Source organism: Kockiozyma suomiensis (genome assembly GCF_038497685.1).
Source record: "Kockiozyma suomiensis strain NRRL Y-17356 unplaced genomic scaffold V2V93scaffold_8, whole genome shotgun sequence".
NCBI classification, from domain to species: domain Eukaryota; kingdom Fungi; phylum Ascomycota; class Lipomycetes; order Lipomycetales; family Lipomycetaceae; genus Kockiozyma; species Kockiozyma suomiensis.
The window spans coordinates 565,375-592,003 of record NW_027117671.1 but is presented as its reverse complement, the minus strand read 5'-3'; the positions used below and the strand labels follow the sequence as shown (position 1 = coordinate 592,003).

At 45.2% G+C, this 26,629-nt stretch overlaps 14 protein-coding genes across 14 annotated transcripts; 7 read left to right on the top strand and 7 right to left on the bottom strand.

Annotated features, from left to right (window-relative positions):
• The first annotated feature begins 265 nt into the window (after window positions 1–265).
• On the top strand, window positions 266–2,030 carry V2V93DRAFT_371044 (Saccharopine dehydrogenase). Its single transcript, XM_066910411.1, has 5 exons — window positions 266–308; window positions 385–470; window positions 544–670; window positions 734–844; window positions 911–2,030. The coding sequence occupies exons 1-5, from the start codon at window positions 301–303 to the stop codon at window positions 1,920–1,922; spliced, it is 1,344 nt and encodes a 447-aa protein (XP_066765410.1). The 5' UTR covers window positions 266–300; the 3' UTR covers window positions 1,923–2,030.
• On the bottom strand, window positions 1,913–2,959 carry V2V93DRAFT_336210 (domain of Kin17 curved DNA-binding protein-domain-containing protein). Its single transcript, XM_066907727.1, has 2 exons — window positions 2,779–2,959; window positions 1,913–2,713 (listed from the first exon to the last, which is right to left on the bottom strand). The coding sequence occupies exons 1-2, from the start codon at window positions 2,864–2,866 to the stop codon at window positions 2,055–2,057; spliced, it is 747 nt and encodes a 248-aa protein (XP_066765409.1). The 5' UTR covers window positions 2,867–2,959; the 3' UTR covers window positions 1,913–2,054.
• A 194-nt stretch (window positions 2,960–3,153) lies between these two features.
• Window positions 3,154–5,013, top strand: V2V93DRAFT_386841 (uncharacterized protein). Its single transcript, XM_066912278.1, has 3 exons — window positions 3,154–4,083; window positions 4,140–4,367; window positions 4,426–5,013. Exons 1-3 carry the CDS (start codon window positions 3,250–3,252, stop codon window positions 4,882–4,884), a joined length of 1,521 nt encoding a protein of 506 aa, XP_066765408.1. The 5' UTR covers window positions 3,154–3,249; the 3' UTR covers window positions 4,885–5,013.
• Window positions 4,870–6,279, bottom strand: V2V93DRAFT_336207 (5'-AMP-activated protein kinase beta subunit, interation domain-containing protein). The gene is made up of 2 exons (XM_066907726.1): window positions 5,588–6,279; window positions 4,870–5,527 (listed from the first exon to the last, which is right to left on the bottom strand). Exons 1-2 carry the CDS (start codon window positions 6,214–6,216, stop codon window positions 5,017–5,019), a joined length of 1,140 nt encoding a protein of 379 aa, XP_066765407.1. The 5' UTR covers window positions 6,217–6,279; the 3' UTR covers window positions 4,870–5,016.
• An 87-nt stretch (window positions 6,280–6,366) lies between these two features.
• V2V93DRAFT_371038 (uncharacterized protein) lies at window positions 6,367–7,791 on the top strand. The gene has a single exon (XM_066910410.1). It carries the CDS (start codon window positions 6,580–6,582, stop codon window positions 7,378–7,380), a length of 801 nt encoding a protein of 266 aa, XP_066765406.1. The 5' UTR covers window positions 6,367–6,579; the 3' UTR covers window positions 7,381–7,791.
• A 709-nt stretch (window positions 7,792–8,500) lies between these two features.
• Window positions 8,501–9,694, top strand: V2V93DRAFT_325296 (aspartic peptidase domain-containing protein; the record flags this gene model as incomplete). The annotated part of the gene is made up of 1 exon (XM_066907497.1): window positions 8,501–9,694. The coding sequence occupies one exon, from the start codon at window positions 8,501–8,503 to the stop codon at window positions 9,692–9,694; it is 1,194 nt and encodes a 397-aa protein (XP_066765405.1).
• Window positions 9,695–10,440: 746 nt separating this feature from the next.
• V2V93DRAFT_371033 (WD40-repeat-containing domain protein) lies at window positions 10,441–12,991 on the top strand. The gene is made up of 3 exons (XM_066910409.1): window positions 10,441–10,830; window positions 10,936–11,044; window positions 11,105–12,991. Exons 1-3 carry the CDS (start codon window positions 10,705–10,707, stop codon window positions 12,760–12,762), a joined length of 1,893 nt encoding a protein of 630 aa, XP_066765404.1. The 5' UTR covers window positions 10,441–10,704; the 3' UTR covers window positions 12,763–12,991.
• On the bottom strand, window positions 12,839–15,215 carry V2V93DRAFT_371031 (cytochrome P450). The gene is made up of 3 exons (XM_066910408.1): window positions 14,911–15,215; window positions 14,683–14,836; window positions 12,839–14,591 (listed from the first exon to the last, which is right to left on the bottom strand). Exons 1-3 carry the CDS (start codon window positions 15,068–15,070, stop codon window positions 13,328–13,330), a joined length of 1,578 nt encoding a protein of 525 aa, XP_066765403.1. The 5' UTR covers window positions 15,071–15,215; the 3' UTR covers window positions 12,839–13,327.
• Window positions 15,216–15,673: 458 nt separating this feature from the next.
• Window positions 15,674–18,787, bottom strand: V2V93DRAFT_371029 (MCM2/3/5 family-domain-containing protein). The gene is made up of 2 exons (XM_066910407.1): window positions 18,252–18,787; window positions 15,674–18,186 (listed from the first exon to the last, which is right to left on the bottom strand). The coding sequence occupies exons 1-2, from the start codon at window positions 18,434–18,436 to the stop codon at window positions 15,771–15,773; spliced, it is 2,601 nt and encodes an 866-aa protein (XP_066765402.1). The 5' UTR covers window positions 18,437–18,787; the 3' UTR covers window positions 15,674–15,770.
• A 149-nt stretch (window positions 18,788–18,936) lies between these two features.
• V2V93DRAFT_265066 (uncharacterized protein) lies at window positions 18,937–20,603 on the top strand. Its single transcript, XM_066907157.1, has one exon. It carries the CDS (start codon window positions 19,437–19,439, stop codon window positions 20,316–20,318), a length of 882 nt encoding a protein of 293 aa, XP_066765401.1. The 5' UTR covers window positions 18,937–19,436; the 3' UTR covers window positions 20,319–20,603.
• V2V93DRAFT_371025 (uncharacterized protein) lies at window positions 20,417–21,392 on the bottom strand. Its single transcript, XM_066910406.1, has 5 exons — window positions 21,191–21,392; window positions 21,015–21,113; window positions 20,805–20,910; window positions 20,689–20,749; window positions 20,417–20,623 (listed from the first exon to the last, which is right to left on the bottom strand). Exons 1-5 carry the CDS (start codon window positions 21,303–21,305, stop codon window positions 20,582–20,584), a joined length of 423 nt encoding a protein of 140 aa, XP_066765400.1. The 5' UTR covers window positions 21,306–21,392; the 3' UTR covers window positions 20,417–20,581.
• A 56-nt stretch (window positions 21,393–21,448) lies between these two features.
• On the bottom strand, window positions 21,449–22,956 carry V2V93DRAFT_336194 (Alpha/Beta hydrolase protein). The gene is made up of 3 exons (XM_066907725.1): window positions 22,427–22,956; window positions 22,207–22,353; window positions 21,449–22,146 (listed from the first exon to the last, which is right to left on the bottom strand). The coding sequence occupies exons 1-3, from the start codon at window positions 22,829–22,831 to the stop codon at window positions 21,532–21,534; spliced, it is 1,167 nt and encodes a 388-aa protein (XP_066765399.1). The 5' UTR covers window positions 22,832–22,956; the 3' UTR covers window positions 21,449–21,531.
• A 42-nt stretch (window positions 22,957–22,998) lies between these two features.
• V2V93DRAFT_371017 (mitochondrial 37S ribosomal protein uS4m) lies at window positions 22,999–24,763 on the top strand. The gene is made up of 4 exons (XM_066910405.1): window positions 22,999–23,177; window positions 23,249–23,608; window positions 23,664–24,579; window positions 24,656–24,763. The coding sequence occupies exons 1-3, from the start codon at window positions 23,133–23,135 to the stop codon at window positions 24,525–24,527; spliced, it is 1,269 nt and encodes a 422-aa protein (XP_066765398.1). The 5' UTR covers window positions 22,999–23,132; the 3' UTR covers window positions 24,528–24,579; window positions 24,656–24,763.
• On the bottom strand, window positions 24,596–26,591 carry V2V93DRAFT_371014 (adenylate cyclase associated N terminal-domain-containing protein). The gene is made up of 3 exons (XM_066910404.1): window positions 26,417–26,591; window positions 25,772–26,359; window positions 24,596–25,715 (listed from the first exon to the last, which is right to left on the bottom strand). Exons 1-3 carry the CDS (start codon window positions 26,467–26,469, stop codon window positions 24,785–24,787), a joined length of 1,572 nt encoding a protein of 523 aa, XP_066765397.1. The 5' UTR covers window positions 26,470–26,591; the 3' UTR covers window positions 24,596–24,784.
• Window positions 26,592–26,629: the final 38 nt, after the last annotated feature.

Here is a 26,629-nt window from a genome sequence, read left to right as displayed (position 1 = left end):
TTTACAGGTCACAGCATCACATTATGCAGATCCAACAATGAAGTTACTCCGGGCAATGAATGTAAACAATAAGGCTGCTCCGGGCAATGAATATACTACTGAAAATGTGTGCTTGCGTGGTACCGATATTCGCGGACCTTAAAAGTGTCCCGGGCAGTCCGGAGTAGCCTCCTTAGACTCTCTAATTCCTTGGTTTAGGGTAATACCCGAAGCCGGAATATTCTTTTTATTATTCACGGGCTCCTCCATTTCTCTTGTTATAGCCATTGTCTTTCGTACACTGACTCTACAGTTTTAATTATGGTACAGTAAGTAAACCTGTAATTATCTTTTCTTAATTTGTGTTTCTGGTATCTTTTTTTGCTGATTGCTTTTGTTGCCTAGAAAAGTTCTTGTTCTGGGTTCCGGCTTCGTCGCCAAACCCACCGTCGACATCCTCGCTGCTCGAGCAAACACCGAGGTCATCGTTGGTACGTCTTTTTGTCAGCGCATGTTTTTTTTTTCAATTCATATTCTAATGAGCTGTGTTTCTTCGGTGTTTAGCTTGCCGTACTCTCGACAAGGCCGAGGCTCTCGCTGGTACATCCTCGAGCACTAAGGCTATCTCCCTCGACGTCACTGACGCCGCTGCTCTCGATGCTGCTGTTTCCGAGGTTGACCTAGTCATTAGGTACTTTTAAGAGATTTTTAAATTCAATGCAGTGCGTTTATTTCTGACGATGTTTCATTCTAGTTTGATTCCCTACGTTTACCACGCGACCGTTGCGGCTGCTGCGATCAAGCACGGCAAGAACGTGATGACTACTTCTTATATCTCGCCTGCCATTAAGGCCCTTGAGGAAAGGTTAGTCATATTCAATTGTATTCTCCTTGTTTAAATTCGAACTTTTTGACTTAAAAAAATGTGTAGCGCGAAGAAGGCCGGTACTATCATCTTTAACGAGATTGGTCTCGACCCTGGTATTGACCACCTTTACGCCGTCAAGGCTATCGACGAGATTCACAAAGCTGGTGGTAAGGTCAAGAGTTTCCTTTCCTACTGCGGTGGTCTCCCTGCCCCCGAGAACTCTGATAACCCACTTGGATACAAGTTTTCTTGGTCGTCGCGCGGTGTCTTGCTTGCGCTTCGCAACAATGCCAAGTTTTACCAGGATGGTAAGGTCGTTGAGATTCTTGGCAAGGATTTGATGAAGTCTGCGGTACCTTACTTCATCTACCCCGGGTACTCTTTCCTTGCGTATGGTAACCGTGACTCGACCATCTACAAGGAGCTCTACAAGATTCCCGAGGCAGAGACCGTCATTCGTGGCACTCTCCGTTACCAGGGTTTCACTGACTTCACTCTCGTCCTCGTAGACCTTGGGCTTCTCGATGATACTGAGAAAGATTTCTTCAAAACTCCTATTCCCTGGAAGGAAGCCTTTGCCAAGCTCATTGGCGCTACTTCGTCGAGTGAGGCCGACTTGCTTGCCGCTATTGATGCCAAGGCGACCTTCCCCAGTGCTGAAGCCAGAACTACGATTATTAACGGCATAAAGTGGCTCGGATTCTTTTCTGACACTCCCATTACTCCCAAGGGTAACGCGCTCGACACAATGTGCGCCACTCTCGAGGACCTGATGCAGTACGGACCCGGCGAGCGTGACTTTGTCATGCTGCAGCACAAGTTCGGCATCGAGTGGGCTGACGGTACTACTGAGACTCGGACGTCTACCTTGGCGGATTACGGTGATCCTAAGGGATACTCGTCAATGGCTAAACTTGTCGGTACTCCTTGTGCTGTTGCCGCTGAGCTTTTGCTTGATGGATACTTTAAGCAGACTGGTATTTTGGCACCGTATAGTCCTGAGATCTGCAATCCGTTAAGAGAGATTCTTAAGGAGAAGTATGGCATTTTCTTGGTTGAGAAGACTATTGTTTAAAGTGTTGTATATTCTTTTTCTGTAGCTGCAGGAAGTAAAACTTATGTACAAAATAAATGAGATAAATTGTCGATTTATAGTAAATTAAAAAATATATATAACCAAAACGCCTAAACTTAAAACCGAAGTAAATCATTTCATTTTGAGAAGCTTTTTGGGTCGATTAAGCGGTATGGCAGGCTTCTTCGCCAATCCCGAAGCTTTCCCACTTCCCAGACTAAAACCGATTTTTATAGGCTGCTGATCGGATCTCTGCAGCTCTTTAGTTTTTTCATTATTTTCTTCCTCGGCTGATTTTCCAGCGGCTTTCTTTTCAATTTCTTCTTGAGCTTTCTTTATCTGTGCCTCGAGTACTTTGCGTTCACGTTCTGAATCATCGTCACCTGCGCGTTCGCGCTTTTGAGCTAATTGCCGACGACGAACGGCTTCTGGTGTATTATCGATATAAGCAATAGTAAATCCTCCTTCTCTGCTTTTTTCATCTACTTCGACGTTGCATATCCCTTCGCTTTCCAGATATTTGACAAACTCCGTCAATGAGACGAACCGTGTGGCGTTCATGTGGACATGATTCCGATCCGCAATATATTCTTGATAAAATTTATTCGCATTAATGGGTTTTTCACCGTGTGATGAGCGCAAGAGAGATATGAAATCTCGTTTAAATTGTTCTGTGAAGTCGGCGATTTTCTTCTGTGGGTTTTCGCCAATAATCAGCATTTGGCGGACGTGAGCTTCTGATTGAGTGTGACATCTGAACCCATTCTCATCTCGGCACTGCTTTTCGCAGACTAAATAAATAATGTTAGGTAACGTGAATAAAGAGAGTTATTAGGGGGGAACAAAGAGAACGGACCTTGACAGTACCAGCGTAGACGTTGCAAGCCTTTTGATTTCATTTTATTGGCGATGTATTTTGGAGTTCCGACTTCTGCGCGACCCATTTTGAAATATATTTATATTATAGATAAGCAGATGTTTGAATAAGATTTAATATCTTGGGAAAGTAAATGAACGCAGAGTGTTGTCGATAATGGTAAACTGGTTAAGAAGCAGTCTGTGGCGAGGTGTGTATTCATAATCTGGCTTATTATTGTGGGTACCGTTTCAGGTGCCTAACAAGAGATATAATTCGTATTTTTGTGTCCAAATTAATAGACGATTAAGCCTCAGATTATCGCTAATTTTTTTTGTCCCAACGAGCTTTTATTTTAAATTTTTAGATTTTTTATGAAAATATAATCTGATCTAATAACAATTTCTCTCATATTTTATAAGGACCACACAATAGATATACATCTAGTTGCCTATTATCCTTTTATAAAAAATGACAGCACAGGATGACGATTTCGAGATTAAATCACTTGCATTCATGAACTGGCTTTCGTCGCAACAAGGCGCAACTATTTCCCCCGCCATCATTTTAGCAGATTTCCGAGCTCAAAATCAAGGGCGCGCAGTTATTGCGAGGTCAGACATTCCAGAGGGAAGTACATTATTCTCTATACCGAGGACTTGTATTTTAAGTGTAGAAAATACCGGGATCAAGGCGCAAGTCCCAGAGATTGCGGACTTGGATAGATGGGTAGCGTTGATTGTTGCAATGATGGCTGAGGATAGACAGGGGAGCAGATGGACTGAATACTTTGACATCTTGCCGAAGAAGTTTACCACGCCGATGTTTTGGACCGAGAAGGAGTTGAAGGAATTGGCGGGTACGACAGTGTTGGATCAATTGGGGAAAGAGGAGGCAGAAGCAACGTATCGAGATGTAGTGATGCCGTTGATCAAAAAGCATCCTAAAGTGTTTGAGGGCGTGGATCAGAGTTTAGAGGCTTATCACCGGATGGGAAGTATTATTCTTTCGTACAGTTTTGACGTTGAAAAGGAACCCAAGGACGACGACGACGAAGAAATTGACGTCAAAGTAGACGAAGATGAAGACGTGACGAAGTTGACAGAAGCAGAATCAGACGAAGAAGAAGAAGAAGAAGAAGAAGAAGAAGAAGGAGGAGGAGTTAGCGAAAACGCAATGCAAATTGACGAGGAGGATCACGAAGTTGAAGAAGTCATAGAAGATGATGATGATGAGGAAGATACATTTTTGAAAGCGATGGTACCACTCGCAGATATGTTGAACGGCGACTCCGATCTCTGTAACGTACGTCTCCACCATCGTTCCATGTCTGTCATTGCTCAAAACTAACATGGCAATAGGCAAAATTGTTCTATTCAAAAGATAACCTTGAAATGCGCGCAATCAAGCCAATTGGCTCTGGTGAGCAAATTTATAATACATATGGCGACCTTCCAAACGCCGATTTACTACGTCGGTACGGATACACACGATTCGGAAAGACCAAAAACGACGTTGTGGAAATTGCTACTCAGTTAGCCATTGACTCAGCAGCAGTGAATCTTTCTGAGCTTCACTTAAAAAAACGTGTATGTCTATTTCTTTGTGTGCGCTATGTTATACTGGTGTGTGCTAATATGGGCTTAGATGGACTTTATGCTAGAGTACGACGAACAGCAGGATGAAGAATTACTTGACGACTCGATTCAAATCACAATCTCGACAGCCGCAATTCCAACCTCTGCGCTTCTACTAACCTACATTCTACAATTGAAACCATCGTCTTTCCGTGATCTTCGCAAACAGGGATTTGAAGCACTCTCTTTAATTCCTCGCAAATCTTTAAAATCAGGAGAACAGCAGGATTTATGGCTCAAAATTCTCAAGAAGAAATTAGAAACGTATAATACTGATGTCGTTACTGATGAGAATTTGATTCTGGAAATCAAAAGCTCAGAGAACTTTAATCTGAGAAACGCAATCGAAGTCAGGCTGAGCGAGAAGCGAATTTTGGAGATGGCGATGAAAAAAGTTCAAGACTGGAAGATTAAATCCAAGTCTAAAGAATTTATCTCGCGGCCATCAAAGAGGGCGAGAATGGCATAATGTACTATAGTTTTATGAAGTATATATGGATATATAGACAGGTTTTAATAGAAAGCAAAGACGCCGCATGCCATATAAACCAAGGACAACGAGAACAATCGCAATATACAAATGCTGACAATAAAAGAGGAATTACAAAGGTGCATAAAGGATCTGCGTAACGTATTTTCTCGAGTATCGACTGACGCTCGCGACAGCAAGCACATTATGTTTTATCGAAGTCGTAGCAAGATGATTGAGCACAACATGATTCGGAATCGGAAGAACGCTACTATCATCCTTTTCCGTAGAATTTGTATTCAGAATCACAGTTTCCAAATGCGGAGGTAGAAACGGAGGCGCGGGGTACTCCTCTGAGATGTACCGTTCGGTAGCCGCTGGGTCAGTGAAGATCTCAGGAATCTCGTTTGTATAATCTAGAGGTGGGACAGAGATTTCATCTTCATATCGCTCGTCTTCTAATTGACTTTCACGCTCGAGAGCGGGAAGTTCGAGAGCTACTACTTCGATGTAGTTGACGAGGTTACCCATTGAGTCTGTTGCTGTTGGAAGGGCGTCTGAACAGCGGAGTTCATTGTCGACGACAAATCGGATGCGGTGAGTGCCAGGTGGAAGATTTATAACTGTCGAAAAATCGTTGCCACTAAAATTTACTCCAGTTAGAGAGATTTAATGCCAAAATATCGAGAATTATGAAACATACTTCTTCGCCAATTTAATCATCTTGCGCCAACCAGTGAATGTACCAGTAACATAGACTTTCTTACCACCGTGAATCCAACTTATAACAGTCGGAACAGCTTGCTGACTAGGCTGTCCGTAATAAAAGTCGATTTCCTCACCAGACAACATTTTCGAGACAGGTTTTGCGGGAATCGAAGTGTCAACCGCAGCTTTATCCGTGACTGACGTGTCATCTGCCGTATCACTGAGTCTCACGCGTTGTAGATCAACACTAACATTCTCAGCATGCTCGACGTGATTCTCGTTGATATGTTGTAGGCCGGTAGCTAATCGCTCGGAATCGATCATGTCATCATCCGCATCATAAACGTCCTCGCGATGTTGCGCCGCGGGTTGAGAATCCAGGGATTCGGTGCTCATGATTGATTTTGGGCGCCTAGCGGACGCTCCAATCGTCACTGAAGTAGACGCGGGTGGAAAATATCCATTATCGGCATGGTCGCCTAACAAGACTGCGTCTTTATTGTCTGAAGATGGCTGCTGATCCGGAGTCTCGGATGGGCTTGGGATCTCTGAAGCTGTGGCGGATACAGTCTCTGACTGCGTGGGTTCTGGAATGCGCTGCTCATGAGATGTCGAGTTGCCCATTGCGGATGAGATACAGAGTAGGCTATAGCAGAATCTAGAGAAGTCGAGGTAAGTCAAGACTGTGGAAGAGGTGTGACTTGTGAGTGACGGTGACCTCGAAAAGAGGCATCAATATGAGTCCGGGTAACTCACATATAGATTGCATTGCTTGATTCAATTGAGAGATTACATCTAAAACTGAGTTGATTCCAACGGTTATCACTACTTTTTGTCAAAAATTATTGTCGATTTATATATTTATTAATAGCGCTATTAGTATAAGAACTGGCCATGACAGCGACTGCTTGCGCCTGAATTGAGAATTGAGAGCACTGATATCACGCTTCTAAAGGTCTGCTCTCTAACGAGTGCCAGCAAAGAACGATGCTATACAGCAGCACCTACGTAACCACAGCTCTACGCTTCTTCACGACTCCAATTCTGGTTCCGCTACGTATAGCATCATGGTTTTTCAGAATTGTATTTTGGCCTATTCCTGTGCTGATACGAGTGATGTATTCGGCACTGAGAATGGTGATGCTTCCTAGGGTAGTGATGATCTCTCTGGGGCCGCTATATTTCTTTTTCTTCACGGGAATTGGGATCGGTGTGTTTGTGGGACTAATGGTGGGCTTGTCTTCTAAGATTGCACAGTTGGTACTGGGAATTGGGGTCGACGAGGTAGTCATCAGTGAGAAGCGGCGGGGGCTAGCTGAGAAGTCGATTGAGGCGGAGAATATCAAGACAGAGAAGAATAAGACAAAGAAAAAGACCGCCGATTTCACATTGGATAAACAGAACCAGCAAAAACAAGAGAATGCCGCAGGGATCGATGTCCCTTCGTTTCAGCAATGGTATGACAGAGAAGTATCGGGTCAACCCGAGATAGTGTTTGAGAATAGATACAGTTACGCACCTCCACCTCCGCCTAGGCAGCATTCGGTGTTGTTGAGTAACCGACAACCTCTTGACGACAGATATGATTCGGTGTTTGGAGCTGTCTACGCGGGAATTCCCGCACAACCTACGATTTTGGAGGAGGAGGATGAGGAAGTTGTTGCTAGTGGCAGCGATAAGTGGAAGGGAGAGTATGACGATCGATGGGGATATGGCAAGCGGCAGAAAGGAGTGTTGCGCGATGTGAATGTGCTGAAGGTTAAGCAGCGGATGAGTGCGAGAGCCTGAGGTTGTGTAAGATAGCGATTGACTGATTCGATGATTTAAGATTTGTGACCTGATGGGTTATTGTTCCTGGTGTATACCTGACAGGCGAATGTGTTTTGAATGAGTTTTGAATGTGTTCTGAGTATGTTTTATTACAGGATTGGCGTTGGGATATGTGTATTAAAGAATGTTGTAATTGCGATTGAAGATTTACAGATGGAATTTACATCATATAAGGCTAGGGTACTATAACACCGACTAAGAAATTAGTAATACAAATATGGCAAGCGACAAGCGAGAGCTAAGCGAGGAGATGTTGCAAGGTGACAGTGAGGATATCAAAGTAGATCAGACAAACATTGAATACATAAACAAATGGTCTCTTTAATGTTTTTTAAAAAAAAGGAATTAAGAGTAGTCTGATATGTTAAATTGGAGAGGGTCACCGGACAAGACGACGGTGAATCAACCCAGCCACTTCTTATCTTTTTGTTTCTGCCGTTTCTATATAACATTTAACGAAAACGATATAAATCGGTTTAAATTGCTTTAAATATGTATACACATATACAGGATTACCATTTAAACGGAAGAAAACTGAACAGAAATATGTTGACGATAGGTAGACTTTTTGTAAGGCACTCGCGTATACTCTCGCATCAATAGATGCGTCTGCCGCCGCTGGTATCTGGATTTACACAGCTACTCATCACGATTCACGCGATCCATATAACTAAATACACACTCACAAAGAACAAACCACGAATGAACAACGCTGTAGAACGATCAGGAGGCTGGGTTTACATGTATAATTGCATACTCTCGTTCCAGCGCCTTTTCTCAGCCTCTTCTGCATATCTCTGACTATTCATATCTCTTTAGTATTATCATTTCTGCTGCGTATATGTGATTTATGTAATGCTGTATGATTGCGCACTTACATACGTAGATAGATCAATCTGAACATACCGATGCACGTGCAGAAACCTGCCATACTTTAACCTTCCACGCTACTCCAAATTAGGCTAGCGCAGGGGAGCTAATTTACTCTTAGCTGTGCAGCACTTTGGGCAGCACAGGTCTTTTAAAACTACTCCTAAGACTCCTCTTCTTCCTCTTCACCGCACCAAACTCCTCCCAAATGCTTCTCAGCATATCTTCTATCTCCATCCTCTTCCTCCTTCTGTCGTTGTTGCATCCGGCTCTTGCTGCAGTTCCTTACTACGGTAATGACGCGCCCGATGCTCCCGTCGTCGCGAAGGTAGCCCTCGGCCGCCATGGCGGCCGTGTCTACTCTGCAGACTCGGTCGCAAACCTCAAACGCTTCCGCAGCCTGCTCAAAGCCTCCCTCTCCCGTTATTCTCGAACAAAACGCGAGCTGCAAGGAAATAGAGTCGTCAGAAAAGCAGTTCCCCTTTCTGACAAGCTTGCCCCGATTGGCAACGACGGTACCTTTTTTGCGAACCTCAAGCTAGGCTCGCCTGCTCAGGACATCCTTTTCGACATCGACATGACCTCCTCTGACTTTTGGGTCGAATCCACGACATCTATTCACGGCACTCGCTTTCGATCAGAGAACTCGCAGTCTTACTTTTCGGATTCGCGCTTTGTCTTCCGCGACTGCGTCGGATCCTCAGAGACCCTCGAGATCGGCGAGTCCAAGTTCGCTATTGATTTTGCCCACTGCACCCCTCATCCGTCTACTGTTCGCACACTCAATCCCTCAGGCGGCATGCTCGGCATTGCGCACTCGTCGCTTTCTCAGACTGGCCTTCCGCACTTCTTCGAGACCGCCGTTGGCGCCGAAAAGCTCTCCGACGCAATTTTTGCCATCGAGTACATCCACGACGATCCCACCTCCGGCGCCGTCCTCTCCATCGGCGGCGTGGCGCACAAATCTGACGACCCGCTCTATGCGCCTGTCAAGACATTTGGCTTTTGGCAGATGCTCTTCAAGAGTCTTATGGTTGACGGCAACACTGTTATCGACAATATACAGGGTGTCATTGATATTAACTCACCCTTCATCCTCGCCCCGGCTGAAGACGTGCGCATGTTTTACGACGCGATCTCTGGTGCTCAACCACTATCTGACGGTTTCTGGTCATATCCATGCTTCGAGGACCCCAAAATCCACATCGAGCATGCCGGCTGGCTCTTCCCTATCAAGGACGCGTCATTGGGTAAAGTCAAGGAAGCCTCCGGGTACTGCGTCGGACCCCTCGTTGAGGCTGACCTGGCTGGATTATGGGTCATTGGTGAGCCATTCCTTAGAGGAGTTCTTTCCGTTTTTGATTTCGATCAGAAGCGTATCGGTTTCCGAACGGCTGGCTAGTTTACTATTTTTTTTCTTTCCATTTTGTATTCTCCTAGAGTTTACACATTTATAGACTTGCTGGCATTTTCAAAACAAATTGTTTTCATTTTTGACTTCTAATTACGCATTTATTCATGTTTTATTCGGTGTCACGGTCGCTACTATTTTCTACATTCTACTTATCTATGCATTGCTCACTTGTTATTGCTGCTATACTCTTCGTGTTCTGATCTCTTGTGAATTGGTCGTGCCAGACGAGGTTGCGTCTTTTTGCCAACTCGGTTAATCACAACGTGGAATCCACATGTGAACTTTTTTTCCCCTTTATTTTTCATTATGAATTTGCTGTTAATCTATGTTTTTATTTATGAATTTCGGATTTGGATCAGGACTTTAATTTTTATGTCATTTTTATTGATTGTTATATGGATGTGTTGGTGAAAGACGCAAAAAGTTTGATGAGCACTGCTGCGTTCTGTCAATTGTGGTGTATTTGACCCTTTTAATTATAATGATATGAATATCACCACTTGAGATAACAATTCACTGCTTCCGGATCTGTGGTTAAGACCGCTCACTGCAGATGATAGCGCGCGTCCGTATCCCTGGCTGTGGATCTCTGCGGCTAGTCTCCCCTCTGTCAAAAGTCACGGAATTTGGTTAGCCTATTTGGCAGACAGAATGCGCTGCTTTTTGAAGATGCTCTCATAATTCGTCTATTCTTACTTTCATAATTTTACGTAACTTGTCATTTAGATTTCGGCCTGGCAACATTTTCGCCGACCCCATTCTCACTGATCGGCATTTTCCACAAAAACCTCATATATGTAATCACATCACGTGAACTAATCACAGATATACAAACACCTCGAAGATGTCAGCGCAGCGTATACACCCCCTCGCTCGTGTTCTGATCTCCAGCATACAACCAAGACTGGTATAATATACTCTATCTGTTCTTGCTCTCCTTTAAAACTAGTCAATACTATAGCAGCTCTATAATTTAGTCAGAGAATTCACAGACCGGAATGAGAGCGCACGCTCTTACTCTGCACTGGCACACCGACAGCCAACCTATCTACAGTGGACATTTTCAACCCACTGCGTCTGGAAACGGCCGTCTGGCTACTGCTGGTGGCGACAATAATGTTCGAGTATGTCTTTTTTTGTAGTCATTCTGGTTGTTCAGCTTGGAGCTGTATTTCACTGGTACCGTCGGCGGTATGAACTATAATGCTGACGACGCGTCTTTTGTTCAGATCTGGCGCGTTACTCTGAGTGAAGATGGTCCGTTTCCTTCAGTCACGTATCTCTCGACTCTGATCAAACATACTCAAGCGGTAAACGTTGTTCGGTTTGATTTCAAGGGTAACTACTGTATTTTATTCTCCTTGGTGTGATCATATACTCATAACGTGTTTCGCGTAGGTGAGATCCTCGCATCAGCCGGAGACGACGGTAATGTCATTCTTTGGTCACTAGCAGATTCCGACGAGCCTAGACGTTCATTTGGCGAAGATCCAGACGAGCGAGCACATGACTCTGAGACCTGGCGGATCAGACATCTTTGTCGGTCGTCGATGGCAGAGATATATGATCTTGCTTGGTCGCCTGATTCTCAGTATCTAATTGCCGGATCGATGGATAATGTTGCAAGAATTTACAGTGCTTCTACAGGACTTTGTATAAGACAAATTGCCGAGCATAGTCATTATGTCCAAGGCGTGGCGTGGGATCCGCTCAATGAATATGTCGCTACTCAAAGCTCGGATCGGTCCATTCATATATATACGCTCAAAACTAAGGATGGGCAGTTCACATTACAACAGCATCACAAGATATCAAAAGCCGAGTTACCTGTTGGTCCCAAGCACGTCATTGATGTCGACGCTCCAGCAGCACCAACCACAGCAGCAGGCACATTCGCACCACCACCACCGCCTTTATCAGCCGCCCCGACTTCAACTTCAGTAATAGAATCGCCTACCCCATCTGCACCCGGCACACCATCATCAATGCACCCACCTCCTGTCTCGGCACACTCTCGTCGGTCCTCATTCGGAAACTCACCTTCTGTGCGCCGCTCGCCGTCTCCGTCGCCTGCTTTGCCGCTACCGGCCGTGCGTCAGCTCGATTCTCCTAAACTTGGATTTCGCATGTCGCAGCTCTACCATAATGAGGGTCTTACTTCTTTTTTTCGCCGCTTGTCATTTACTCCCGACGGAAGTCTGTTGCTGACGCCAGCGGGTCAGTTTAGACATACAAATCCGACTACGGGAGTCGAAGAGTCGACAAATACAGTATACATTTACACGCGCGCGGGACTTAATAAACCTCCGGTGGCGCATCTACCATCACTAAAAAAACCTGCGATTGTGGTGCGTAGCTCTTCAGTCAAGTATAAATTACGGACATCGGCCACACACCGCGAAACTGTAAATATTACGATTGACACGTCGGCACCCGATGGGCTTGCGCTATCTAACTTATCTGATCTGCAGTCATCGACTTCTGTGCCTTCTACAAGTGAATCTTCAGCGCAAATGGCGTTTGCACTGCCGTATCGTATCGTATACGCTGTTGCTACGCAGGATTCTGTGCTTATTTACGATACACAGCAGACATCTCCACTGTGCGTTGTAGCTAATTTACATTATGCTACATTCACAGATCTGACTTGGAGCATGGACGGGCGTGTTCTTTTCATGACTTCCACTGATGGCTTTTGTTCAGCTGTTGTATTTGATAAGGATGAGTTAGGCGATATATACATTGACGAAGACACCGTGAAAAAGGCCGCCATATCATCAGCATCAACTTCATCATCTACAAAAACAGAAGACGAGAAAGTAGATCCAGCGTATTACCCTCCCACTCCAGCTTCTACAATTGGTGATCTTGACATGACTCCTGTATCGTCATCTTCACAACAGCCGGCGGCTGCTACACCAATTATCAGTCCTGTACCTAATATCGCAGAGTATACGTCTAAACGTGAAGAACCTGATGAAGGAGAGAATAAAGAGAAGAAGAAAAAGAGGCGAGTGGCGCCGATGTTGGTCGGCGGAATTTCTATTAAAAATTGAATCCTTCATATTTGTCTATAAAAAACATTTAAATGCGTTATCAAGAAAAATTATTATATCAGGAGTTATATTGTATCTCAATTCATTAGTTTAATTGTATTGCTATTACTTGTTTTGATTCCATGTAGGCTTTAATTTTCCGAGGCTCAGAACTTGAACTCTTTCAAACACATTGAAGTTCATTTACCTTTTACATGAAGTAAGACTGTAAAGATAGGAATAATTGGACAGGTTTTTCATTAAACTCACACGCTAATACTGAGTTATAAAAACCAACTCAAGCGATTCAAAAGAAAATAAAGTACAACAGATTACAAGGAGCTAGAACAAATATGTAAAGCGGAAATAACAAAGAGTATTAAGTAAACATGGAAATCTAAGCGCCACCTATAATATAGCTCCCAAAGCTCATAGTACTGAAAACCTCCCAATATAGGAAAAAAAAAGGCAAACGGCAAATTAAAGAGCCATTTTTAATATAACTAAAATTAACCAAAATAAGAAAAGATAAGATTTTGGGTGAACTAGAAAAGTGAAAATGTGGGAGAGAAGATTCTCTTTTAGTCTAAGCGGCAATCTCGCGCTTCTTGAACTGCAAAATACAGTTATCTTCAGGGAAAATAGTGGCAAACACCTTAATCTCCTCGGACTTTTCAGTGATAACGTGAGTCCAGTCCATAGTCAAAGCAGCCTTGCCAATCATAGAAATGAAGTTCATAACCGCGTAAGTCTGGCCCAAGCAGACGTGAGGACCAGTGCCAAAGACAAGCCAGTTCTTTGGAGAGCTGTTGGCGAGGGACTCGCCTTCCCATCGCTCGGGCTTGAAAGTTTCCGGATCAGGGTAGACTTCGGGGTCGTGCAGAGCGGGGTAGAGAGTAGGGATAACCATCGAGCCTGCGGGAACAGAGTAGTCGGGGGTAATAGGGTAGTCTTTCTTGACGAGGTAAGGCACCATGATGACAGGGGGACGGTAACGCAGAGCCTCCTTGACAACCGTATGTGTGTACGTCATCTGGTCAATCATATCGAGTGACAGTCTCTTGTTGAGATCACCTCCACGCACACGCTCTTGCTCCTCTCGCACGCGCGCAAACACATCAGGCCGATCAGCAAGAATCTGGAAGAGCCAAGTCGTCGCCGACGAAGACGCGTCCTGCGAAGCAAACAAGAATGTGAAAATGGTCTCGGAAATCTCCTTGTTGGTAAACACACGAATAGAAACGCCAGACGAACCGTCATCAGTCTTGGCGTTGTCGCGCGCATCAAGCATCTCGCGAATCCACGCGTCCATAGTGCAAGTAACTGGCTTACCGGCCTCCATCGCTTCGCGCGAAAGCTGGGCACACTCCTCGAAGATTCCAAGAGTCATATCAGAAGCCTTCTTACCGTACCATGCCTTAGTGAAAGGCAGAATGATAGGGAAATTGACGAGCTCAAGAGCAAGGGTGATGAGATAGTAATTGTCCGAAATAAGTTTGACCTGCTCATCCTTAATGTAGTGACCGCAGAAAGTGCGGCATGACACAGCACAGTTCACTTCACGGAAAACATGCATGTACGGAACTGGACCATCCTTGGACATGTCAAGGAAAGTCTCAAAGTAGCGGTCATAGCACTCTTCCTGGCCAGGTAAGTAAACACCGAGAGCCTTACGCGTGAAAAGACCGTTGAGACCTTTGCGGTAGTCGATGTGCGCCTTGCCGTCCAGAAAAACCCAGTTAGTGGGACGGAGAAGCTTGATGGCGACGTCAACGACGCAGGGCTTGACGTAGGCGGGCGAGTTGAGAATTTTACGCGCAAGGTCGCGAGTGGATGCAATAACGACGAACCTAGGTTTATCAGCCCATTAGTTTAGGCTCCTTTTTATATTTCCCCCCCCCCTCTTTTTATCTCTTCAGCAATAAAGCAAAATTGACTTACTTGTGAAAAACAGAGACACAGCTAAGAGGGCCGCTATTCCACTTGGCCATGTAGCCTTCAAACTTGGGGTTAACAGACTCGAGGAAAGGACCGATGACGGGGTAAATTTTAAACCGTGGGCCGGCAATGCCACCCTTCTTGGTCAAATAAGAGACTATAATGCAAATTTACGCGTTAATACTATACCCATAAAGCAAGCAATAGCGTAAATATTCTCAGAAACCATACTTTGATCCCAGACTAGGAGGGCGACAAATAGACCGAGAAAGAGTCTTCCCCAAGAGAAGCCGCTGACAACATTAGCGAGAAAGCCAGAGGTGACGGTCGAGAAAGCGTCGTCCGATGCTGACTCAAAAAAAGTTGACGAGTTGTCGACGACGGCAGCCATTTTCTTGAGGCAGGTTTGAGGTTGAAGAGAAGGAAGGAAAGACAGATAAAGAAAGGTAGAGAGTGAGGAGGGCAACCTCACGAGCGTTGTCAAAACAAGGAATTTTCTGAGCCGCCGGTACCGAGGAGTTCTCGGACTCGTATTCGCTGTCTTATCGCCGCACCATTAAATATATAAAGCTAAAATAAAAATAAGCACGGCATGATAATTGATGACTGCTTACCTTGAATTTACCTTGGACTGGAGCGCAATTTGCCGTAGGATTTGTATCTATATTTCCATATTTATATTCACTTGCAATTTTTTTTATTAAAGAGCAATAACATTCAATCTTTTATAATCAAATGGGCTCCTGATATCTTCTTCAATCTTATCGTCACTCAGTGCTCGTATCGCTCAATCTTACTCTAGCAAGATATATAACATTGTTAGAAACTGACCATTGCCTGACATCCAGCATAAATTTTGAGAATTTGAATAATCTAGCTGTGTAGGTTTTGCGAGGGCAATCTTTTCTTCTACACGATTAGCTGTCTTCTATATATACACATCTTAATGCATATGCCACCAGTCGCAAAATACGTTCATGCTTTCTTTTAAAAACTTTCATTAAAAATCCGCTCGAAAATCCACAAAAAAGCACGCTATAGTAACAACATTTACCTGATAAAATACAGCAATACAACACATATTAAACTCCCTAAATCTTATACACCATATCACCCGACAACATAATCTGGTTCTTGTCGTGCATCTTTCTCAAAGCGGCAGCAGCCTCCTGCTCAGAAAACAGATCCTCCTGCTCCATGCGCTTATTGACCTCAGCCACCAGCACGTCCACTGCTGCGTAGTCATCAGTAAAAATGGCTGTGTTAAACAGACGTCCAACAATCTGTGTAAAGAGCTGGGCACGCGAGTTGGACACTCCAGTTCCGGGTTGCTGGCCTGCCATGTGGCTACTGCCTTCTGAAGCTTCAGATACCCCCATAGCTTCGACGGCCTCAGCTAAAACCTGGAAGTTATCCTGTGCCAATGACTCGTCATCGTCCAGCAACGCCGACAAATCACGGTGCACGTTGGTTCGCAGTTGTCTGCTTGATTGCGAAGCAGGAAGAGAAGAACCCCGGAAGCTAGTAGAGGTATCCTCATCATCGCCATATTCATCCTCACCATCTTCGTCCTCATCGCTACTATCCTCGCTCAACCTCTGCCGTTTCTTACGCTCTGGTCGTACAACTTCTTTGAATAATGCAAACCGGAGAATTTGTTCTGCGACCTTCGCGTCCTTCTTCTCGACCCGAGATGAAAGTCGTGACTTGGCATGCGCAGTCGCGAGACGAATAAGAGTCTCGAGTGTACGGGCCGTGATAGGCGACGTCTTGCGTTGATGAGCACTCAGCTCGTCATTTCGAAGACCAGCATACGTGCTTACGACGTAATCCGCCGCGCTCTGCGTTAAAACAGGTTTTACTCGCGTTTTTGAGTAGTGAATATACTTCTTAATGAACGAAATACTCAGCACCTCAGTCTTCTTCTGTCCATTGATCTTGGTTCGCGTTGTCACGCCCGCATGCAACAACGCGTCAAATTTCTCATAAACCTTGTGCTCGTCAGCATCATCACCCACACCACCAGCAGCCTCAAGATCCTCATCGTCACTCTCGTCGTCCATCCGGTGCGCAGCCGATCCGTCGCCAACTTGCAAACTCGGTCCAGCATCTTCGCGTACAGGAATACCTTCTTCGGTTCCGGGCTTAACGTAGCGATGCATCCGCAAAACGTGCTCGCTAATAGCTCTGTCGCGCGCGTCATTAACTTCATCAGTGACAACAAAGAGTAAATCAAAACGCGACAGTAGCGAATCCGGCAGCGCAATATTACGGTGCGGATCTTTATGTGTGTCGTACTGTCCAAATACAGGATTAGCAGCCGCAATCACCGAGCAGCGCGCATTCAACGATGTGTGAATACCGGCTTTCGCAATTGTCACTGTTTGCTGCTCCATGACCTCATGGATCGCAACGCGGTCGACATCGCTCATCTTGTCAAATTCATCGATGCAGACAACTCCACGATCAGCAAGAACCATAGCACCAGCCTCAAGTCGTCGCTCGCCAGTCTCCTTATCAGATGTCACAGCGGCCGTTAGACCGACACCAGATGAGCCGCGACCGGTTGTTGCAATCGCAAGCGGTGCCGTGTTGAGAACGAATCGCAAAAGTTGCGACTTTGCGGTAGATGGATCACCGACCATAAGAATGTTTATATCTCCACGAATGTGTGTGCCATTATCAAGATTCTTCTCCATACCGCTGAGAAGCATGAGAAGAATTGCCTTCTTGATATAATCATGTCCGTAGATTGACGGAGCAAGAGATTGCGAAAGGAGTTCAAAGACATTGCGCTTCTTTGCCACACGGTTGATGTTGCGGATATCAATGTCCGAGATACGAGCGCGAGCCACACCGCCATTCGCCTTAGACGATAGCAAGACAATATTGTTTGCAAGAATGACTGTCTTGAACTGTGCAGAGCCACCATCCTTAGATGACGAACGACTGCCCATAGACTTATACATTCCCACTAGCTGGATACGGTCGCCGGGCTTGACAGTGTCCACCAAGTCGTCGTCCAGGATAACGTCGATGCTGCGCGGAAGTTGGCCAGCTGGCGCTCGCTCGGGCATCTCCTGGATCGACATAGTCTGGTGATCGCGATATGTACAGTATCCGTACTCAGTTGTCAGTTTGTTGCCTTCTTGGTCTTCTGTCGGGTATACTGAACCCACAGATGTCATCGTACTCGTCATAGCCTGGTCAAAGTATTCTCGAGCATGAAATTTTTCGGTAGCTTCACAGTAGTGCACCGAGCGCACAATTTTTGGCCGCACAAGAGAACATCTGGTGACGATACCTTCAAGACTGAGCAACTTGCCGACATGCATGGCTGAAATCGTTCGTGGATTGACGGCGTGGTCGCCGAAGCTGCCGCGAAAGGCAACGTAGAACACGTCACTTTCCCCAACATTGTGACGAACCGGATCCGCGACTGCAAGAACAGTCGCATGAAGAGCCTTGTCTGCTGCAGGCAAATACTCGCCAGGAGTATCGAGCAATCTAATGAAAGGCAAAACTTAGCATTCTGGTCAAACATGCGTGAAAAGAAAAGAACAAGAGCTCACCCTTGCCAGAAATCCCTATCATATTCTCGGATTTCATCAAGATTAACAATAAGTCGTCGCTCTTCGCGAGCAAGCATCAGTCGAATAAGATCTCTGTAATTGCTCGCCAACTGATCTTCCTCTAGGAAATCCTGGAATTTGCGAGTGCGCTCTTCGAGAACGGCGTCCTGAAGCTGTGTCGCCATTATCTGTTACTAATACCTTTGTTGAGAAGGAAAAGAAGAGGGGGATAAGCAAGAAAGAGACAGAGGCGAAAGATAGAGAAAGAGAGAGGGAAAGGTAAAGAGGAGGCTTGTATGTCGGCTTGATTGAAAACTCTGCTGCGACGCGACGCGTTCTTAATCAAGGGGTGTACTGGTCATTTGACGCGTCTATTTTGTTGCTCTATTGGGACTAGCGCCGGATTGACGCGTTTGACCATCTTTGGCGTTACTAGACACGCAGCAGATTTCTCCCTCAACAGTGCATTACAGAAATAGTCGTGGTTCTGAAGTTATTAGTCTCTGAGCGTTTACTATCTCTTCCAATAAGAGCAGTGTGCGGATGCGTAGTATTGCTCCATCTAAAAGAGTATTTTCAGAATTAGGGCTATATCAATGACAAATGTATTACTAAGCAAACTGTAATTGCAATGCGCTTATGTTGAACGGCAACCTCATTGAACAAACAAGTACTAAAAACCTGCAGCAAAGTTAAATGACACTTAACCATCAGCGGCTACTCACACATCTAGATATATATGAGGATAAGTCGGTAATATTACGCAATGACTCGTAAAAAGGAAGCGAGCGTGGCTCCAGATGCCTGGAACATCGAGCAAGAGACTGCTCTGTTCAAAGCCATATGCCGCTACAAGCCGGTTGGTAAGTGTTTAACGTATTTTTCAGAATATCAATAAACTACTAATCGTATCCTTGCGTTACTAGGTGTTAATAAGCACTTTTTGATGGTGTGCATTGGTCAGATGGTGAATAATTCAAACGTTCAGGGACCGTACCTTTCCCTCAAAAGTATATGGGACAAGTTATCGACTCTATACGATCTCGAAGGACTTGATGATCTGGTAACTTATTCTTCTACAACATTGTGTATTTACTACCGACTCTAAAATTTTGGTTACAGGAAGATGGAGCTTCAACAGAGGAATCAGGTTCACTGTCTCCAATCCCTTCATCTCCACCTTCAATGCTAACCCGACACAAAGCCGAGAGCCGGAATGAACCTGAAAGTCCGTCTATAAACTCAGTAAAGCCATTTGAAATGCAATCTGAATTTAAGCTTCCCTGGTATGAATACGGAGAGTTGCAAATCGAGCATGCACGGGCTATTGATAGCCAAGCGACTAGTCCAGCTCAGGTGTCTACGCCCATTGCAGAGGGTACGGCCGAGGCAATATCTACGCGCGGTGCGAAGCGTGGCAACAAAGAGGTAGCTACTAGTGACGGTGAAGAGTCAGCTGGCGAAGACGAAATAAAACCTGACGAGGAAGAGGCCGACGAAGAAGAGGAGGAGGAAAGAGACGAAGTGGAAAGAGGAGACGAAGATGTAGCAGAAGACGAGGAAGAAGAAGACCAAGAAGAAGAAGAGGAAGGAGAAGAAGAAGGAGAAGAAGAAGGAGAAGAAGAGGAAGAAGAAGTAGAAGAAGGAATTACAGCGCCTCGAACGACAAGACGTCGAGGTCGCGCCACACCTGCACCGCTTGAAAAGACGACTGCTGCTCGCTCAGCAAAACGTGGTCGCGGAAGAGCACCTAAACGAGGCTCCGGAGCTGGGCGCCCATCAAAGAAGCGTGATGAAGGCAGCAAAGAAAAAGAGGTATCTGGGGAAGTGAAGAGCGAGGAAGACGAAGACGAAGCCAATGAACAAGATGAGGAAGAAGAAGAGGATGAGGAACAAGATGATGGGTCTACTGAAGCCAGCGATAAAGACGAGTCAGATACTCGCAAGAAACGCGGGAGTAGTCGAAGCAAGCGTGGTCGAACTGGTCGCGCCGCGCCAGCTGAAACTGCCACGAGTACTAGGAGTGGAGGCCCTACTAGACGTAGCACCCGACATGGGCGAAAATGAAGAAAGTCTTGCGTGTAGCAATTCGGCTGTACATTAAATTAATTGTATATTTGGGGGTAGTGGTTGATTATTACTTCAGTTATAGAAATTTTATCTGGTTTGAAATAGTCAGCTCTCTTTGCTTGGAGCATCTTTTATTTATCTGGAGAGAAGGTACAAATATATTTCTTCTTGGCAGTAGACCGAGGTATGCATTGCTTCATCACAGGAAACAAGGTCCAGAGAATTTTTGCCATTAAATAGATTGATTGTTTTTGCGCAGCTTACAACTTCTTGCCGTTGATTCCCAAAAGCTGGACCTCAAACTATACAACAATAAAGTTAGCAAACCAGAATTTCCATCAATTTCAAGTCCGAATCAAGCACGTACGATCAAGGTAGCATTAGGGGGAATAAGACCGGGAAAACCTCTCGATCCGTAGGCGTAATCGCTATTGGTTGATTAGCTCGATAATCTTACAAAATGTTTGAATCTACTACACATACCCAGTAATTGTGAGTCTAGCAGTCTCACCAAGGGAGAGCTTTGGAACACCTTCATCCCATCCCTTGATGACCTGACCAACACCAATGACAGTTTCAAAAGGCTTGCCTGCAATGATTGCGTCAGTAGATGAAGCAGTTGAGCTTGCGAACAGAAGGTTACGAATAGGCCGAAACGTAGACTGCGCTCCGAACTTGCTCAATGAAACTCACCTCTGTCTCTGGAACTGTCAAACTTCTTGCCGTTCTCAAGAGTTCCAACGTAGTGCATGGAGACCTTGTCGCCGGCCTTGGGAAAATCGGTTCCGTTGCCTAGATAAAAGCGTCAGAACGTGGTGATGTTCGCGAGGACCAGAAAGGCCAGAAGAGTCAATCCAGGGAAGACGTACCAGGGGCAATGCTATCAACAGTAACACCCATTCTGAAAGGAGTTGAAGAAAACGAACGAGAGAAGGACTTGATTGAAGAGTTTCGGAGGCTTGATGAAATCAGGCGTGATGACATCTGGTGAGGACAAAGAAACTGGCGGAGATGGTTTTGTACTTGTTCAGCACAGAAAGTTAGGGTTATGCTGTCTATGACGACATCGGCTTGCATCCCTTCATAACATTGTCACAGTTCTATAACTTATTATTCGTGGCTTATAGATCCATAACTGCAGTAGATATTATTCGCAATAATCTAATAAATATAGAAAGAGAAAAGAGAGATAGTACGCTGCTCTAATTATCTAATCTTCATACTCCCACATGTAGCAATCAACACAGTCATCTCTCCTACTACACTTTGGAGCGGACTCGTACAACTTCATAGTCTCGATGAGCCTCTTGATTCCATGATGACCCATCGACATGTACGTTCCATTATCATTCACAATGTCATATACACATTCAAAGCCTGAATGACAGCCCGTCTCCATCGCATAGCCTGCAATGGCGCAAATAGCTAGCATTCCATTACACGCTCCCATAAACACCGGATCGCCAGTACTACCAATGTTGTATATATTGTCATCTTCATCAAATAGTCTAAGCCTCATAGCAGCTAACCGATCGCCCGGCGCATTGAATGTGACTGCAGGTATTCCGTGCCTGCGACCCAAGAGAGCTGCAACTCCTCCACCCAGAGAGTGACCAGTAACCCAAATAGAAAATGAAGGATAGAGATGAGATATGTGGCGATATACTTCAAGAGATGCAATATAGTAAGACTGATTGCTATGCAAGCTCTGAGAAACGCAGTTATTGGAGCAACGGTATGATACGGAAGGATCAGAGCATTCACAGACCTCAGGAGTCCAGGTACAACTTTGCGAAGCACAGCAACAGGAAAACAGAATATTGTTCTAAAGCAAGCACATCAAATCAGTATTACTCCTCCTCTCCAAAGAAACAAGCTGTGGTACATTGAATTTGTCGTTCTCGACTGTGCCTTGGTCGCCCGACGCTATCTGAGTCGTTGTTCCTTTGAACGATATGATTGCAACTCGATGAAAATAATCTGTGAAGACATGGCCGCGAAGCCCATCTCCATGCCATCCAATGCCGTGAACCTTGGAGCTCTCATCTATGTTAGCTAAAAAAATAAAACAATCATACAAAACAACGAAAAAAGGTATGCTATACGCTATGCCATAAGCTTTCTAGTTCCATCCATCCTTCACCTTTTGGAGGCTCAATGTACGCATTTGAGCACATTTCACCTAGAGTGATCAAAGTATTTTTATCAGTGACACTGGGTATACTTTTCCAGTTCGTCACGCCATTAGACGTCATTTTTCGGCTTAAAGCCTTGAGTTGATACAGCTGAGTATATTCATCGCTCAAGCCTGAGGTCATGTCCTCGTCTCTATTATATATAATTGAATTTGACCCGGGTATCGCAATGAACTCATGTTTAAGCTGAAAGCTCAGAACAGTCATCGCTTCATCTTCAGAAGCTCGCTGAGACTCTTCGTTCGTGCTCTGGCCAAATACATGCTGAATTAAGAAATGACAGACAAGAACACAGCACGACAACAACAGCATCATGCCTGTGCCAACAATCCAGCGACCATAGTAAATAAACACAAAACGCGTTCAGTATGATTGATTTTAGCGAAGAGCGCAATTCGAGGGATTGGTGTCATTTCATCCGGGTAACCTTTACTTCCGAGCATACATAGTTTCCGAAATTTTTTTGTGGACCATAAAAAGTAGTTGCAACAAAGACATCAAAGGCAAGCAGGGCTGTCAGACGACTGTGTATCTCCAGGTCATATAGAGACTACTTCTTAAGTGCTCTTTTTTAAACTTTTGTTTATTTTTGGAGAGGAGAGAGCTGAGAGACAAGATGCCGAAGAAGCCTCAGGTCCCGCTCAAGTCACTCACGAGAGGTGTAAGTGGAACTTATTCTGGTGAATATATTTCGTGAACGGCGTGCTGATCTGACAATGATATTTGTTGTAGCTACTTCGCGCGACTTGGCATAAACAGAATTTATACAACATTTTCAAAAAAGGCGATGAAGCTTTCAGAGCCAACTTAACAGAGTACCAGCAACGATGGAAAGCAAAGAAAGAGACACGTGCATATCACGGCGAGCATTTGACAGAGCGTCAATGGCAGGGAATTTTTAACCCGCGGCTGTCAAGCGTTGCAAACAGGTTTAATGATCAAAAAGCGGTTGATATCCCTGCTGCGATGGATTTATACGCACCTATTGAACGGCGGCTGGATGTCGCGATGTTCAGGTCCTTTTTTGCCAGTAGTCCCAAGCAGGCGCGAGAGTTTGTTGCTCGGGGTCACGTTAAAGTGAATGGACAGAGAGTGAGTACTGATTGCCATTTTTTTGCGCCGTGCAAAATTCTAATAGAGTCAACAGACGAGACATAGTCGGTATCCTCTGCAGCCAGGCGATGTCTTCACAGTCGATCCTGACTGCGTACTCCGTGCCGTCGGCCGTAGCAAGCCATCTAAAGAATTCTCATCCAAAGTCGATGAGTCCCAAGCTGAGAGTTTCAAAGAGTTCTTGGAGCAATGCGAAGAAGACCCCGAAGGCATGTTTCAAGCAAAGTATCGGCCGTTGAGCGTCGATGGATCATATGAGCCAGAGCGTTTATACCGCGAAGTGCGTAAAATGGCAGTCCAGCATACAACAAAGCGAATTGAGCAGATCAAGTCCGAAAGTTTTGATCTATCGAGCTTAGAAGAGCAAGCTTCTGAGGTTATCGAGGAGTACCGTAGGTCCTATGGTGACTCTAGTACCGTCAGCGGAGAATACGAAGACGTCAACGCTGCTGCGACTGCAGTGTTTGCCAAGGATGTTTCCGATAAGTCTAGCCCTGAATTCATCGCATTGAAGAAACTTCTTGTTGATAAGTACCGATCATCTCTTGTCACTGAGCTCGAGGAGGCTGTTCGTGAGTTCAGGGCCCCCAGCTTAATGATGACTCCCCATTGGTACTATGCCTACCTTCCTGAGTTCTGCGGCTCAGATATGCCGTGGCAAACTGGCGAATATGGTCTTCAAGATCCTTCAAAGTCATATTTTACGCCGTGGACCCCGCGAACGTTTCTCGCACCGTTCGCTATCTTACCGCATCATATCGAGATCTCGTTCAAGACTTGCACTGCCGTTTACTTGCGTGACCCGGTGACAAGAGATGGGCATACTGAGGTCATTTCACCACTTCCTCTGATTTTCCACGAAGAAGCTTATAGATTCTATGTCCGACGGAGAAAGTGAACTGGTATTGAGTAAAAAACAGCGGGGCTAGCCAAGATGTTGCGTTAGGCCGGTATGTTCAGTGTATATATCTATATTTATTCAACAAGTATTTTTGTCTGTCTAATTCATTTGTTTCTCATATTCAGAAAACCAAAACGGTGCATACAATTACAATTACAACTAGTCTAATTCTTTTTCTTTCTTTATATGTAATTATGTGTCGCAGATGAATAAACTACAAGTAGAGACGATGATTTCCATTGAGCTTGATTTTGTTAACCCAAATGCTCAACAATCGAGCTCGTAAGCTTACCGCCCTTAAAGGAATGCACAAGCTGCTCCGGCACGGGCTGCTCCTTGAAATCTCCGTCAAGTTCCGGATCGGGGATGTTGACATTAATACTAGACGATTTGGAAGTATAAATCTCTACATCAAGGGATTCTTCGCTGAGATAGATCTGCCCATTGTCGCACTGGTCGATAGAGATCGTAGGAAGCTTTCCCGTTACTTGCAAGCCAAAGCTATTGGACTTGATAATATCAACCCCTGATACCAAGCTTTCGACAAGAAGACCGGTCGACTTACACTCGTTGATTGTAACAGTGTTGAATTTTCCCTTAATCTGGATCGTTGATTTCACACATCGATGAATGAAAACGCCATGATTAATCTCAGCCTCGACGATGACTTCAGGATCGTTTTCAAAATTTTCAACAATCCACTTAGTTCCTTCAAGTTCTATACGAGGAGGTTTCTTCTGCTTCAGGCTTTGAGGCTTAGTAGGCGGTGAAGGCGTCTTGGCCTTCGTAGTAACGACAGGCTCTTGCGCTCTCAGCGAAGGATTCTTGTGCGTCATCTGGCTCTTATCAACCTTTTTCAAACCAGCAGTGACGGATGCACCCTGGTTGATCTCGGCAAATACGGCGCCAATCCCACCGGATGGTGCAGCGGGTTCCGAGGAGACCTGAAAGACCGAGGCAGGAGGGGGTGGTGGTGGTGGAGGTGGGCCGCCGGCGGCAGGTGCTGGCGGGGCTGCGGGAGGAGCCACTGCTGCCTCCTTTGACAAAGACGAGGCGAGCACAGTTTGTAGATCTTCTCCCTTTGGATTCCACGACGGACCGGTAGTGTGATTTTTTTTGACAAATGCCTGAAGGTTCGTAAAGACCTGTAAATATGATTGCGCCCATTCAACATGCTTCTTATCCCTAATGAAAAATTAGGCACTCAGGACCATTATCCAATGATATAGCTTTAAACTTACACTTCTTTATACTCTTTAATGACACGATTAGCGTAAAACTGCGCACTGTCTTTCATCTCGCCGATAAACGGAACAGGAGTAGGTTCGACGCCAATCCACCCGACGGCAGGAATACCTTCACTAATAGTCGACAAATGATTAAAAAATTTGGATCGTCGGTTAGCTTCACGCAATTCCTGCACTTTAATCACCTGCGCAGAAATAGGTTTGAAGAGATTAGTATAGGCGGCATCAGAAGCGGCCGGCTTCTTTGCTTTAGACACGATCCTAAGAAACTCGCGTTCGGCGGTAAAGGCCTCAGCCACGGACCTTGCTTGCTCACCAACAACAGGATCAATATCAGCACTGAGAGTCACGAACGGAGTCACGAATTCAGCAATAAAGTCATCAAACTCTTGCACAGCCGGCACGATCTGCTCGACCTCGGGCTCGGAAGCCACTGCATGTTCCGGTTTAGCAATGGCAACTGAAGCAGGTGACGCAGCGGGCAAATCTTTGACAGTGACCTCGGAAGGGGCCCGAGACGATTGTAGAGATTGACTTTGGAAGACGGTCAAGTCCTCAAGACGAGAGGTCGCGGCTTCGAGACTATCTCAATTCAATCAGTCACAACCATTTGATAATATGCAATCAACTTAAACAAACCGCTTCATAAGCGTAACCAGGTTATAACCCGGTATATTAGCGAGATCAGCCATGATAAATGTGAATGAGATTGAAACTCTGGAGTCGAGGTTGTGAAGTTGTCATGCCCGAGGCTTAGGCGCAAAGGGGTGACCTAAACCACCCATTTTTTAGATGGTTTAAGTACGCGTTCGACTGGGCCATAGCGTCAACGACGCGTGTTCAGACTTCTAA

Coding starts and splice junctions, on each gene's coding strand:
- V2V93DRAFT_371044 (XM_066910411.1), top strand. Junction 471..543: donor AAACACCGAGGTCATCGTTG/GTACGTCTTTTT, acceptor TTCGGTGTTTAG/CTTGCCGTACTCTCGACAAG. Junction 845..910: donor ATTAAGGCCCTTGAGGAAAG/GTTAGTCATATT, acceptor AAAAATGTGTAG/CGCGAAGAAGGCCGGTACTA.
- V2V93DRAFT_336210 (XM_066907727.1), bottom strand. CDS start 2,866: ATGGGTCGCGCAGAAGTCGGAACTCCAAAATACATCGCCAATAAAATG. Junction 2,714..2,778: donor TCTACGCTGGTACTGTCAAG/GTCCGTTCTCTT, acceptor TTATTTATTTAG/TCTGCGAAAAGCAGTGCCGA.
- V2V93DRAFT_386841 (XM_066912278.1), top strand. CDS start 3,250: ATGACAGCACAGGATGACGATTTCGAGATTAAATCACTTGCATTCATG. Junction 4,084..4,139: donor GCGACTCCGATCTCTGTAAC/GTACGTCTCCAC, acceptor ACATGGCAATAG/GCAAAATTGTTCTATTCAAA. Junction 4,368..4,425: donor AGCTTCACTTAAAAAAACGT/GTATGTCTATTT, acceptor ATATGGGCTTAG/ATGGACTTTATGCTAGAGTA.
- V2V93DRAFT_336207 (XM_066907726.1), bottom strand. CDS start 6,216: ATGGGCAACTCGACATCTCATGAGCAGCGCATTCCAGAACCCACGCAG. Junction 5,528..5,587: donor ATGATTAAATTGGCGAAGAA/GTATGTTTCATA, acceptor AGTAAATTTTAG/TGGCAACGATTTTTCGACAG.
- V2V93DRAFT_371038 (XM_066910410.1), top strand. CDS start 6,580: ATGCTATACAGCAGCACCTACGTAACCACAGCTCTACGCTTCTTCACG.
- V2V93DRAFT_371033 (XM_066910409.1), top strand. CDS start 10,705: ATGAGAGCGCACGCTCTTACTCTGCACTGGCACACCGACAGCCAACCT. Junction 10,831..10,935: donor GTGGCGACAATAATGTTCGA/GTATGTCTTTTT, acceptor TCTTTTGTTCAG/ATCTGGCGCGTTACTCTGAG. Junction 11,045..11,104: donor TGTTCGGTTTGATTTCAAGG/GTAACTACTGTA, acceptor TGTTTCGCGTAG/GTGAGATCCTCGCATCAGCC.
- V2V93DRAFT_371031 (XM_066910408.1), bottom strand. CDS start 15,070: ATGGCTGCCGTCGTCGACAACTCGTCAACTTTTTTTGAGTCAGCATCG. Junction 14,837..14,910: donor CCTCCTAGTCTGGGATCAAA/GTATGGTTTCTG, acceptor TTTGCATTATAG/TCTCTTATTTGACCAAGAAG. Junction 14,592..14,682: donor TGTGTCTCTGTTTTTCACAA/GTAAGTCAATTT, acceptor TGATAAACCTAG/GTTCGTCGTTATTGCATCCA.
- V2V93DRAFT_371029 (XM_066910407.1), bottom strand. CDS start 18,436: ATGGCGACACAGCTTCAGGACGCCGTTCTCGAAGAGCGCACTCGCAAA. Junction 18,187..18,251: donor GATAGGGATTTCTGGCAAGG/GTGAGCTCTTGT, acceptor GCCTTTCATTAG/ATTGCTCGATACTCCTGGCG.
- V2V93DRAFT_265066 (XM_066907157.1), top strand. CDS start 19,437: ATGCTAACCCGACACAAAGCCGAGAGCCGGAATGAACCTGAAAGTCCG.
- V2V93DRAFT_371025 (XM_066910406.1), bottom strand. CDS start 21,305: ATGTCATCACGCCTGATTTCATCAAGCCTCCGAAACTCTTCAATCAAG. Junction 21,114..21,190: donor TGTTGATAGCATTGCCCCTG/GTACGTCTTCCC, acceptor GCTTTTATCTAG/GCAACGGAACCGATTTTCCC. Junction 20,911..21,014: donor TGACAGTTCCAGAGACAGAG/GTGAGTTTCATT, acceptor CAATCATTGCAG/GCAAGCCTTTTGAAACTGTC.
- V2V93DRAFT_336194 (XM_066907725.1), bottom strand. CDS start 22,831: ATGATGCTGTTGTTGTCGTGCTGTGTTCTTGTCTGTCATTTCTTAATT. Junction 22,354..22,426: donor TAGAAAGCTTATGGCATAGC/GTATAGCATACC, acceptor GAGAGCTCCAAG/GTTCACGGCATTGGATGGCA. Junction 22,147..22,206: donor TCGAGAACGACAAATTCAAT/GTACCACAGCTT, acceptor TGCTTGCTTTAG/AACAATATTCTGTTTTCCTG.
- V2V93DRAFT_371017 (XM_066910405.1), top strand. CDS start 23,133: ATGCCGAAGAAGCCTCAGGTCCCGCTCAAGTCACTCACGAGAGGT. Junction 23,178..23,248: donor TCAAGTCACTCACGAGAGGT/GTAAGTGGAACT, acceptor TATTTGTTGTAG/CTACTTCGCGCGACTTGGCA. Junction 23,609..23,663: donor TTAAAGTGAATGGACAGAGA/GTGAGTACTGAT, acceptor TAGAGTCAACAG/ACGAGACATAGTCGGTATCC.
- V2V93DRAFT_371014 (XM_066910404.1), bottom strand. CDS start 26,469: ATGGCTGATCTCGCTAATATACCGGGTTATAACCTGGTTACGCTTATG. Junction 26,360..26,416: donor CTGGTTACGCTTATGAAGCG/GTTTGTTTAAGT, acceptor GAATTGAGATAG/TCTCGAAGCCGCGACCTCTC. Junction 25,716..25,771: donor ATTAAAGAGTATAAAGAAGT/GTAAGTTTAAAG, acceptor ATTTTTCATTAG/GGATAAGAAGCATGTTGAAT.